At 39.7% G+C, this 12,503-nt stretch overlaps 2 protein-coding genes across 6 annotated transcripts; one reads left to right on the forward strand and one right to left on the reverse strand.

The window, feature by feature from the left end:
• Positions 1-310: 310 nt before the first annotated feature.
• Positions 311-2,437, reverse strand: ngrn (neugrin, neurite outgrowth associated). Its single transcript, XM_042409467.1, has 3 exons — positions 1,960-2,437; positions 1,121-1,231; positions 311-1,033 (listed from the first exon to the last, which is right to left on the reverse strand). The coding sequence occupies exons 1-3, from the start codon at positions 2,190-2,192 to the stop codon at positions 448-450; spliced, it is 930 nt and encodes a 309-aa protein (XP_042265401.1). The 5' UTR covers positions 2,193-2,437; the 3' UTR covers positions 311-447.
• A 3,313-nt stretch (positions 2,438-5,750) lies between these two features.
• nfyal (nuclear transcription factor Y, alpha, like) lies at positions 5,751-12,218 on the forward strand. 5 transcript variants are annotated; one of them, XM_042410015.1, is made up of 10 exons: positions 5,878-6,101; positions 6,629-6,737; positions 6,959-7,045; positions 8,696-8,842; positions 8,973-9,104; positions 9,196-9,298; positions 9,409-9,560; positions 10,371-10,544; positions 10,877-10,987; positions 11,179-12,218. In XM_042410015.1, the coding sequence occupies exons 2-10, from the start codon at positions 6,657-6,659 to the stop codon at positions 11,242-11,244; spliced, it is 1,053 nt and encodes a 350-aa protein (XP_042265949.1). In that variant the 5' UTR covers positions 5,878-6,101; positions 6,629-6,656; the 3' UTR covers positions 11,245-12,218. The 5 variants fall into 5 exon arrangements, with proteins under 5 accessions (XP_042265945.1, XP_042265949.1, XP_042265948.1 ...); XM_042410011.1 differs by lacking the exons at positions 5,878-6,101; positions 6,959-7,045 and adding an exon at positions 5,751-5,871 and having other exon boundaries at positions 9,409-9,578; XM_042410014.1 differs by lacking the exon at positions 6,959-7,045 and having other exon boundaries at positions 9,196-9,280; positions 9,409-9,578.
• The last annotated feature ends 285 nt before the right edge of the window (positions 12,219-12,503 follow it).

The raw sequence follows: 12,503 nt of genomic DNA on the forward strand, positions 1-12,503 counted from the left end.
ATATTTTTGAGTGGAGGGAGACTTTAAGTTTCATCTCCATCCTCTGCCTGACTTCACAAAAGCTTTTTTCCAAGAATTTATTACAGTATTTACCATTTTCTATATCATTTTGTTTACATTTAATGTATTTCAGTTTCTTTTACCTTTACCATATATATTTTTTGCACTTTCAATATTTATGAATTGTATAAATATATAAGAGATCTCTGTATTTATTCCTTTATTCAATCCAGAAATCAAAAAATAGAGAATACAAATTTAAAATGTAGCAAGAAATAAAAATAAAGAGGTGAATAAATAACTACAAAAATACAAAATAATGTTTTTTTTATTTGTTAGACATTTATTCTTCGTTTCTTTGCCTGTTCAATCATGCACAGTAAAAAGCCACTGATTATTATGAAGTGTGATAACGCCGACCTGATCATCCAGTAACACAGGAAGTCCTCAGATTCTATACAAAAAGTTGCCTTCTGCGTCTAAGAAATCGTTCCCAACTTGCACCACAGGAGAAGGATTTTTCATGTCCATTAACTCTTCAAGTTCTTCCTCTGACAGCACCTCTCCATCCCAGCTCTCTTCATCCTCTTTGTCGTCCCCTGCAGGATTTGTGTTGCTATTGCTGTCCTCTCCTTTTATTGTCACTGTGGCGTCTTTACTAATATCTTCTGTGAACTGGGGGGGCGGAACAGCAACAGGTGCGGGACTCTTGGCCACAGATGCTGAACCTTTGCCTCCAATCATCAGAGTCCGGTCAGCCAGAGGAACCAAACCACCTTCTCTACTTCCAGAGGGGAGAGCAGCTGGTACTCGGTTTCCAGGCAGCTTCAGCCTGTCCTGCCTTGTCCCAGCACCTGAGGGCAACACCTGCTGACTGAGTCCAGACATCACATTAGCATCCTGCCTGGCTTTTCTCTCAGGAGCGGGAATAAATTTGCTCCTGAGGACTCTCAGGATGACATTAGGGGTGACGGAGAAGCCCTCAGCCAGACGCTCTACTGTCCACTCCTCCGGTTGCTCTTGCTTCAGATATCTGAAAACGGAGAAACGTTTAATTTTAAGTCTCATTTGAGTGAAATTCTCGGTTCAGTGTCTGGACTGACATGACAAAGCTCCTCACCTGATCTGCTCGATAGCCTCCCAGGTTAGCTTCCTCTCTGGAGCTCCTGATGGTGTCATCTGCCTCCTCAGTATGTGATATTTCACTGTTTTCTGCCTCTTTCTCTCCGCACTGAAAACATATGTGAGAGATGTTTTAAATGGTCACAAATTGTGAAAACAGACATACAGAAAGAATTGTTCATTAAAGGACAGGTTCACGATTTTCAAGTCTGTCTTAACACAACAGTCAGGTGCTCAGATGAACTAGGAAATAAGTTTTTCTTGCCATAATCATTCCTCCTGTTCATACTGACCATTAGATGATCCCTTAATTACAATGGGAGTGATGGGGGACAAAAGTCACAGTCCTCCTTCTGTGCAAAAATCTATTTAAAAGTTTATCTGAAGCTAATATGAAGCTTCCAAATGAGTCAAATCAAGTAGATATCTGTCAGCATTACAGTCTTTTTAGTGCTAAAGTTCCTCTTTTTGTTACTATACGTCCACCGCAGCTCAACAGGGAAACACTGTCTGAGGAAACACAAAGAGGGAATCTGATGCTAAAAAGACTGTAAATGTGTCAGATATCCACTTGATAAGACCAACTCAGACCGTTGAAGCCTCATATAAGCTTCAGATCAACTTTTTAATGCATTTTTGCACCAAATGACTGTGTGGACACACTGTGGATTTTGTCCTCCATCACTTACATTGAAAGTACATTTGAAGAGGATCTTTTAGTCTTCTCAGTGTTCATGTGGGCATCTGACTGTTGTTTTAAGACAGACTTCAAAATGTGTGAACCTGTCCTTCATTTTTATTTATTTTTTACTCTGGAATAATGTTGCTGGCTCTTACTCAACCAAAGCCTGCAGCTTGTCCTCTACATCCTCCAGTCCTCGGTCTTCATCTGACACTTCATCGCTGTATCTCGGAGCTCTGTTTCTGTCTCTGTGCACATGGCTCTGTCCCATCCACGCCTTACCGACGCCTCTGCTAACGAATCGACAGCTGTTAGTAGAGAGTGAAGGGGTCACTGACAGAGCACCGAGCCTGGAGAGCAGAGAGAGGACCTGGAGAGGTCGGGCCATGCTGCAGGATCACAGACAGTGTTGTCAGCTTGGTTTGTCCAGGAGGAGGATCACAGAGTCGGAGACACGTCTGGTAGTCAAACTGTGTACTAACAGACTTTGTTCAGATCGAGTCTGTTTGTTGTGCTCACTGTAACTCGGTTTCCTTATTGTTATTTTACAACAGCGCAGACACCTTCATCTAGACTAGACTCTTCTACAGCCATGGCGCAAACTAGAGGCGTGCGTAAAGCTCGTGCGTACTTCCGCAAACAAACAGGTCCCAAAACATAAAGATGATGTTACTGCCGACTACCGGAGTGGAGGTGCAGCTGTTGGTTGAACCTGAATGAACAAATAGATTCATCTGTAACATGGAGCGCATACTTTATTAAACAAAGCACATATTACAGAACAACAAACAAATTAAAACCAGCGGACACAGATATTGATAACAGATCAACAATATGCATAAGAAAAAAGGACCAAAGGGAGCAGCATCAATAATTAAAAAGCAAAAATATTTGATTTTAAATGAATATGATCAGATGATAAATATGACAGAGCTTTCAGAAGCGTTGTAATTAAAAGCACAGTTTTCATAGCTTTAACATTTTTGGAAGACTTAATAGAGTCAAAGTACCTCTTCAGCTAAATTTTAAAAACAAGCAGGAGGGGTCCAGACTTACTGAATTTACATTTATGAATGTAAAATTCAGTAAAAAAGAAATAAGATTTTTTTTTTTTAATGTATCTTAATTTTCCTTTTGATAATCAAAAACACCAAAGAAAACATCATTAAAAGAAAAAAACAATAGTCACTGAAAAATACATATGAATACAGTTGAGAACCTCAGACAAACATTTCTCAGTGTGGATGCAAAACCAGAACAGATGCTCAGGTGTTTCAGCGCTGGTTTCACAAAAGGCACAGTAGATATAATGTCCTTTTTGTATTCAAGAAGAGATTATTTTGCTTGGCAGAATTTATGGATCAGTCTGAAAGTGGCTTCTCTCACTTTATTAGTAAGAAGATATTTGAAGGATGAAGACCAGACTTTCCTCCAAGGAATATTTTTCACATCACCATCCCAGTATGAGACTGCTGCAGGAAGAGTAAAAATATCACATTGACAAAGAGCTCTGAGCTTCTTGTTGTTGTGATGACAAGCTGAAAAACAGATTTTACCTGCTGCAGTTTCACAAGGGTCAGAAGATACAACAGGGAAATTAAAGTCAATGTCTCATAATCCACTGTATGTTTTTTCTTCTTATTGTCTCAATTTCTTCTTCCACAAAATGATAATATACAAAATATCAAAATATTCATCTTACAGTTTGCAGAAGAAAAGTAAAAAAAAACCAAATAAAATCTGACCCAAGGAGGAGTTACAGTTCATTAAAAGATTAAATATATTCATAGTTTTTACAGCCTTTGGGTTAGAGAAAACTGAATTTAAAGCTTTTTACCTGTAAATGTGCTCCTAGTATTCCACCGTATGTTTGATTCCATTTTTATTCCCAATGATGTGATAAATACATCCATAAAAGAAACTATCAGCAGAACAAACTGTGTTACTGTGTTACACTTCCTGCAGCAAATTCCTTTGGTCTTCTATCATGTGTTACAGTTACAGTGGAAAAAGGCTTGTTGTATGAAAAATAAATACTGCATTAATACTAAAGTTAAAGAAGTATCCTTCAAGATTTTACATCAAATTACCCTGTAAAAGAAGTGTTGGAAAGATTTTGGACTATGCCTGTGTGTTTTGCAATTCACATAGAGAAACAATATTTCATTTGTTTTTTCACTGTGCTCATTCAAATTTCTTTTGGTTAGATATGCAAAACTTTATAACTAGGAAAATGAGTGCTAATGTAGAGACGTATGTATGTGATGTGATATTCTGTGTTCAGTGGGTTGGAGAGCAATATTACCTATAATATATAATATATAATATACAATTCAGCTGCTGATCATTCTTGGTAAATTCCACATATTATTGAACTCAAGCAACATAGCACCTTAACCAAAGATTTATTTATTTTTTAAGTGTATTAACAGCACAGTAATATTACAATACAAACAACAGTACAGGGAGATTTGAAGAAAAAATGAAATAAATTGATCACAAAAACACGAGCAGAAAAAAAATTGTACAATGTAAAATAGGGTGAATTAGAGTAATGTGGGATAATTTCTGCAGTTGGCACTTCAGCAATACATTTTGATATGAAGCAAATACATTATATCTGCACCCAATAACTATCTGAAATCCATTACAAGACTAAGACCCTTGAATAATTATTGGTATTACACATTTAATGTATTTAAATACATACTTCACCACTTTAAGGATATATATGACTGTCCCACTATAGTATCTAAAGTGAGACAATGAAAAATTGACTGAAATAAAACATATAAAACACATTATAGCATATTCTGATGCATGAATATGTCATAAACACAATCTGATAACAATCAGCAACAGTGCTTTGTTTATGACAAATTTATATCCTCAACACTAAATCACAGCAAGTACTACTTATTGGAAGATCGCATTGCCCCAGTCTATGGCATCACATGTGTGAAGTCATGTGATTTCAATTACATGACATTCCAGGATTAATTTGACAGCGGTCCATCCTATCTCAAGAGATGAGATGTCTTTAAAGTTTTTTGGTTTTTAGATACCCCGCAGACAGAATCATAGAAAGTCTGAAGTTCAACCTAAAGCAAGTTTTTGTTTGGAAGAAACTGAAGAAATCTGGCCTTGTGAATATGAAATTCACAAGAAATTCAAGCAATTTTATAAAGTTATTAACTTCATTGTTGTTACACTCTGCATTCAAAAATAAGACCATGCTTTCTGTAACAGGGACCAAGACCTCATGAGTCTCTCAGATTAATAAGAAAATTTGAGTCAAAAAATTACCTTAATGGAAGATGTAAAGAACAAAAAAGCTAAGAAGACTTTCAATACTTTAGAGGAAGTAAATTGTATGGCAATTGTTGTTGTACCTCCTTGTTGTATATAAAGAAAGTTTTCCAAAAAACAAAACAAAACAAACAAAAAAACAAACCGAACAGCAGAACAGTCTAAGTCTCTATGTTGCTGAGATATATAGATTTTAATTTTCCTGTTGTTTCTTCTGACCTTTGTGAAACTGAAGTGGGTAAAATTTGTTTTTCAGCTTGTCGTCCTGCTTGTTTTTAAAACTGAGCTGAAGAGTTACTTTGACTCGATTAAGTCTTTCAAAAATGTTAAAGCTATGAAAACTGTCCTTTTATTTACAACGCTTCTGAAAGATGTGTTAATATATATTTATTTAAAATCTTTTTTTCCCGTACTATTTATATAATTTATGCTGCTCCCTTTGCTCCCTCATGTCATGTCTGTGTCCCTGGTATTAAGTTGGTTGATGTGTGACTTGTTTATTTAATAAAGTCTGGAGGAAAGAAAGAAAGAAAGAAAGAAAGAAGAGCATAAATGCGACCAAATGTCGACATCTGCCGGGCAGCACGTGCAGCTCCCTCCATTACGTGACGCCATCATGTGTGACGCAGATGCGCATGCGCATCTCCTCCCGGGCGCCGTTTTTTTCATTTGCGCCATTTTGTCCGCTCACTTTGTTGATTGGGCTTTAGCGAGCTGTACTGGAGCCAATCAGAGGGAAACCGGACAGCGAAGACACGGTAAGGGAGACCCGATTGAAGGCATTGGTAGTTGTCAGCACGGATTGGTTTGTCATGGACCAACCAAATTACTAACCCTGCTAAATGCAAAAAAACCTCGAGTGACAGCTCGGTTTGGACCGCTGCGTCCCGGACTGTTCAGGCTGCAAATAACTTGTTGTCCCCGGTGTTGAGTTCTGCGAGGAAACATGATCTGTGGTGGTCGACAAGCCTCAGCTAACGTTAGCTAGGTTAGTTAGCTGAAATATCAAACAAAGGAATGGTTGATAACGCCAACATTCACCCACGAGTAAACACCGTCTAGTAATGTATCATCGACTATAAGAAACAACAGCACATAAAGATTGACGTTAACTGTTAATCTGTTGATTTAGCTTCCGTTTTATGCTTATTTGAACACGCTAACTAACGCTAGCTAGGCTTGTTAGCGCTCACGAAAATATCCCGTTAATCAAACAGTCTGAATGCTGACCCATATCACCCAGTATGTGTTCATATATCACCTCTAAACGTCAGAAACAACATTTCACATGCTAGCATGACGAATTGAAATTAAAATGGGCCTCCAATGTGTCTATATTAATATAATGTGTAAGTTGGAAGCACATAATGATGTTAAATAAAGGTTGGAAAGACAAAACAACCCTTCTTTCTGCGTGGATAAGAAGGCTGTGGGCTAAAGTTGGATCTAAAACAGACATGCACATTTTCCATGTAACATTAGCTCATACTGTATGTGTCTTTCTTTTGTCTTAAGAGAGGATTGTGGCAATAAATAAGAAGCTATGGAGCAGTACACCACTGCCACCACTACGACTGGAGAGCAGATAGTTGTGCAGACTGCCAATGGACAGATCCAACAGCAGGTGAGCTGAGAAGTTACTCATTTAATTTGTTTGTTTGTTTTTTATAAAGAAAAGCATGCCCTACCATCCGAGTTCCTTTAAAAATGCACAACAATTTAACCTTTTGCTGTAAGCTCACAGGTAACAGGTACTCAAAATTAAAGCGTTCCAGCGGACTCCAGATCTATTTTCCCAACAAGTATTTACTTTTCTGAGACTGTATTGTCCTGCCTTGCCTGCAGACACAGGGCACAGTGACGGCTGTGCAGCTGCAAACAGAGGCGCCAGTGGTGACGGCCTCAGGCCAGCAGGTGCAGACACTCCAGGTAGTGGTGTCACCGCCGCCCTGTGTCAGTGTCATGACAGTCTTACAGCCTATGAATTTGCATGCTACAACCAGGGCTGTTTATCATGACCCATCTCTGTGCTGTTTGGTTCATCCTCTTCCCCTCCCAGCATGTCTTGCAGCTGCCTGAACTGCATGTTCCTCAGCACAGTGTGTTGTGTGTCAGCCTTGGGTTTCCGCTTATGCTCTCATAGTTGTCAAAGGACTGCTGTTTGTCAGAGTCGTGTTTGTCGCTTGCTTTGAAAAGCAAGTTTTGTAAGTCAGATCTTGTTCTTCAAGATAAGGACAAAAGCCATTTGAAACATGAGTCACATGGATGTATTTTGCTGTTAGCAGAACCTTTTGGGTTTCAGCATTGAATGGCATGGATCCATATTCATTACAAGCTGTCACTTGGTACTCACCATCTAGCTATATTTTTTTCTTACTGTCTTGTTGGAAAATGGCAATGGGTTCCTTCCCTCTGTCATTTTCCCCCATGGCATAACTGCTGCCACATGCTTTCACTTGCCCATAGTGGTCACTCACTCATTTATGGATGCCAGATGAATCATCTGTACATGTCAAGTTGAATATGTGAACACAAGTTAGACTGATGATACCACCTTGTCTAGTCAAGTTTATGATGACATTTAAACACATTGAGTTTAAATTAACTTAATGTAACCTCTTGGTTCAGCAACAGTATTTCAGTAAATATACAACTGCTGAATAAAGAATTGATACACAGTTATAGTCTATGTTATGTTTGACCTCATGGCACAGAATAGCTGAGGATATACTGTGCATAGGCAGTATGGTTTAATGTTTGCATCTCCCAAAACACAAAGACTAATAGTGTATCATCAAATCCTATTTTCCATACTGTGGTATCCAGGATGTTTCTGATTTCATGTCATTTGTGTGCAGTCCTCTAAGTCACCTGTTTATATTGAGGAAGCAAACACAAGAAATTAGATAACTCAGGAAACCAGGTTACACAGGTAGAACATGTTTATTCACTGTAGTTATCATGTTACTGTAAATCAGCAGATACATACACCAGGTCAGTATTCAGATTTCTTTTCTGCCCTTGACCTTATTTTGGAAGCAAGGCTCTCTTGTAATGTATTGGCTGTGCCTGTCTGTGACGTAGCAGACTCACAGCTCAGTGAGAGGCGAAGACAGACAGAAAGAAGCTTTTCTTGCATCGCAAATGTGTTTAAATTAAGCAAATAGTCAAATGTTCAGCAGCGGAAACTGACTTATTCATAATTCTACAGGCTACTTTGTGTTACTTTCAGTTTCAGCCGGACGTTGGATGGAAATATTTTTGATACGAGAATGCGTTGCTCTGTGTAATAGACTTGTAATGACCTGTCCTTTCATCCAGCTGCTCAGCTGTTATTCTCAATGTCTGAAGTCTTTAGAGAGTATATAATACACATACTTCTTCAAGAAATCGGCATTCTCTAGGAGAAATCTAGCAGGGGAAATCAGTTTCCCTAATCACCCCGATTACACAAACCAGTTTTCTTGTTTACATGACATTTAAGAAATCGGCTCAGTGGTGAAAGCTAACCCGGTTACATAAGAGCACGTAATCACACTGACTGGCAGTGCTGCTGTAACAGTTTCCCGAATCTCTCTGCAGGTCCAGGGGCAGCCACTGATGGTCCAGGTGAGCGGTGGCCAGCTCATCACATCATCAGGGCAACCCATCATGGTGCAAGCCATGTCGGGGGGCCAGGGTCAAACCATAATGCAAGTCCCGGTATCTGGAGCTCAGGGACTACAGCAGGTGAGGGATATGGCTCAGTTACTAGATCCGTATTCAAATTTTGCCACATAATCTTGCACAAAGACAAACCGTTTTCTATGAAATAGTATTGGTACATGTAAAGGGTGGGTGTTATTCTGTCTGCATATAGATCCAGCTGGTGCAGCCAGGTCAGATCCAGTTGCAGGGCGGTCAGACCCTTCAGCTCCAGGGCCAGCAGGGTCAGCCTCAGCAGATCATCATCCAGCAGCCCCAGACAGCCATCACAGCTGGACAGAACCAGGTGTGAAATCCTAACCAATAGAGCGGCACATCTCTTTAATCATTGTTATTATAACTAAGTGTCTTTTTTCTCCTCACATGTGGTCCCACAGGGGCAGCAGATCAGCGTGCAGGGCCAACAAGTGGCACAGACAGCTGACGGACAGACCATTGTCTACCAGCCTGTCAATGCTGACGGTACCGTCTTGCAGCAGGGTAAACTCATCTACATTTTGAGTTTTGCTTCTGCTTTATGGACTTTCTAAAGCTCTATTCACTTTTCAATTTGAGAATGAAGAATGCTGATGTTGATCTGTGTTTTGCAGGAATGATCACAATTCCAGCTGCCAGCCTGGCAGGTGCCCAGATTGTACAGGCAGGGGGTGCCAACACCAACACCACTAACAGCGGCCAAGGCACTGTGACCGTCACCCTGCCCGTCTCCGGCAACATGGTCAATGCAGGTGGAATGGTCATGGTAAGACCCTGTGCAGAGGTACCCAACATCTTATTACCTTTTTTGTTTTTATCTAGTCTCACACGAGGGTGTGTGGTGTGGTGGAGGTCATTAAGCTTTAAATAACACCAAATATAATTATCGTTTATCTTTTTTGATATACTGTAGAAATATATTTATCTTTTAATGGAATCATATTGTAATGATAAGATGAATTAATGATTTTGGTGATCTTTAATTCTGTTTTATTTTTACTTGAGTTTATTGAACCATGCAGTTAATATCAACATGTTTATTTAATAATCCACCCACACAGGTGTTTTCAGTTATTATGCTTGGTTAGACGCATTGTCACGTCAGTGTGATCGGCCTCCTGCACCTTTCTGTCAATAAGCCTTATGCCATGTTCATGTCATATCAAAGTAATTACCAGTTTCCGACTTGTAAATAGCCTTCATATTAACAGCTGTGAAAAAAGCCCATTAATTGATGGGGCGGGACAACTTGCACCTTATTTAAATTCATGAAACTTGGTGACCTCACGAAATTCCGAATTCTACAATTCAGTCTGTAGAGGAGTTTAATTAGCGAGAATAACTTAAAACATCTGTGTGAGTTAGCAGGATCTCTAACATGCAACTTAAAATTTAAACCTGTATAGTGATGTATTACTGTATATCAGTATTGAATAATGGCCTAATGATTGATGTGATACTGATTTAACCATTTGCATTGTAACTTCTTGTTTATGTCAGTATATACAGTTTTTATGCTTTTCCCTGGCAGTGGTTCTAAGCACTGTGTGCCTGTTTGTGTCTCCCCCTCCATCAGATGGTGCCTGGAGGTGGCGGAGTTCCCACAATGCAGCGTATCCCCCTGCCAGGGGCTGAGATGCTTGAGGAAGAGCCCCTGTATGTCAATGCTAAGCAGTACCATCGCATCCTGAAGCGAAGACAGGCCCGAGCCAAGCTGGAGGCTGAGGGCAAGATCCCCAAAGAAAGGAGGGTAAGGCACATTTGTCATAATCATGGACCACACACGACTACGCTTTCACCGTACACTGTATAAACAAGTGAGAAAAATATCTAGGTGTCTTTGACTCACCAGCTACAAAAATCATATTCTCTTGCCTACTTCTAGTGGTATCTAGCCATGTAATCTCAGAAAAGATTATCTCCAAACCTTGACAAGTATCTGCATGGCTAGATACCACGAGAGGTAAGAAAATATGCTTTTTGGAGGGATGAAGTAACCAGTACTGGCACAGAGGTGGCACAATAATGTCCTCATAATGTTAAATTGACCATGGTCCGATTCACCTGCTTTCTCTCTCGCAGAAATACCTGCACGAGTCTCGCCACCGTCATGCAATGCAGCGCAAGCGAGGAGATGGAGGCCGTTTCTTTTCACCTAAGGAAAAGGAGGAAATGGCTTTGGCCCTGGCACAGGTAAGGAGATTTGTGCAGAATAACATCACTCTAATAAGAAAAGGATACTGACTCAAGCCTGTGGATACTGTATGTTTTAAATCTGTCAACTAAGCACTTAAATTTATTGGACTTCCCTTAAAATGTATAATTTTTCTAAATTTGTAACTCATAAAGTGACCTCACTGATCCTTTCTCCTCCCCTCACACAGCAACAGCAGGAGGCAGCCCAGGCAGCAGCCGATGAGACGGTGGCTCAGATGATCCGGGTCTCGTAGCACCGTCGCCAGCATCATCACATCTGTCTGTGAACTTTCCCCTGCCTGAGACTCTTCATAACAGCTTACCCATCTGCTGCACCTTCTTCTCTCACTTGTACTCACTCCTTCCCCACCGTCACACACCAAACCACAGTGCCACCACTGGGTTTCTTCTGTTATCTCTTCAACTTCTACGCTGGTCTTCCAGGGAGCGGGCCATGTGGCTGATGAGCCTGTGGACTTTTCTAGTCCTCGTGTCTGAAATGGAGAATGCTTACATACTCAGCTTATCTGGTCAAGCACTTAGGACCAGCTTTTTATTTTCACAGTGATTTGTTTGGACAATAATGAAAGGAAACGGGAACCAGGGCCAGTCACACAGAGGAGATAATAGCTGTGAAGCCATACTCTGTCAAACCCTGGTCCTTTTAAAAAGCTGAGAATTTCTCACCAGTGGATACTTGTTGCTTTAAATATTTTTTGTAAATGGTACAGCCTTTTTTTTTTTTTTCCAGAGACACTCATTACGCATTTATGCTACACTTGTGTCATATCTTTTACGTGATGTCCTGTATTTTGACATTTCATATTTTTTCAACCCATGCTCTGTGGGGAATGGACTCAGCATCTTAAGTCCAACCAACCATCACGGAGCAAAAACTGAAATGTGATACTGATGTGAAAATATTGTACAGAAATTCTTTTCTTCCCCAGTGTGTATTGGATGTACTTACTAATTTGCCCAATTTTGTGGATGCATTTTATACAATTTTATGTTTAAGACTTAGTGTTTGTAGAAAACAATGGCTCTATCCACGTAGTTACTTCATTGGCAGTCCACCTAAGTGTTTGGTTTGTTTCATTGTAGATAGTAGCTTTTTTTACCCATCAGATGCAGCTCTGCAATGCTATTTTTTTTATAATGAAATAAGGTTGGACATTGAATTCATGGAACCTATGTCAATTAAACTGTAATAAGTGACTCAAAGTTATTTGTCGTAATGTCATCACTTTTTCCATGAGCTGTTAGCTTGCCATCAAAGCCTTGTGGGAGCCGCAGTTATTGAATGCTGATAGTTTTATTTGTGGCAAATTGGATTGGATATTTTTGCAGGATATCAACCAAATCATCAAACTATTAACTACTTTTATTGTGTGTCAGAAGTTAAATCTGTCAACCATTGTGGCAGAAGTGACGTATCTTTTGATTAATATTGTTGATGGTTCAAATTATGAATATGTGAAGTTTTCAAGCCCCCTATATTGAGGCTTAAACC

This window comes from Thunnus maccoyii, chromosome 4, assembly GCF_910596095.1.
Source record: "Thunnus maccoyii chromosome 4, fThuMac1.1, whole genome shotgun sequence".
Classification (NCBI taxonomy): domain Eukaryota; kingdom Metazoa; phylum Chordata; class Actinopteri; order Scombriformes; family Scombridae; genus Thunnus; species Thunnus maccoyii.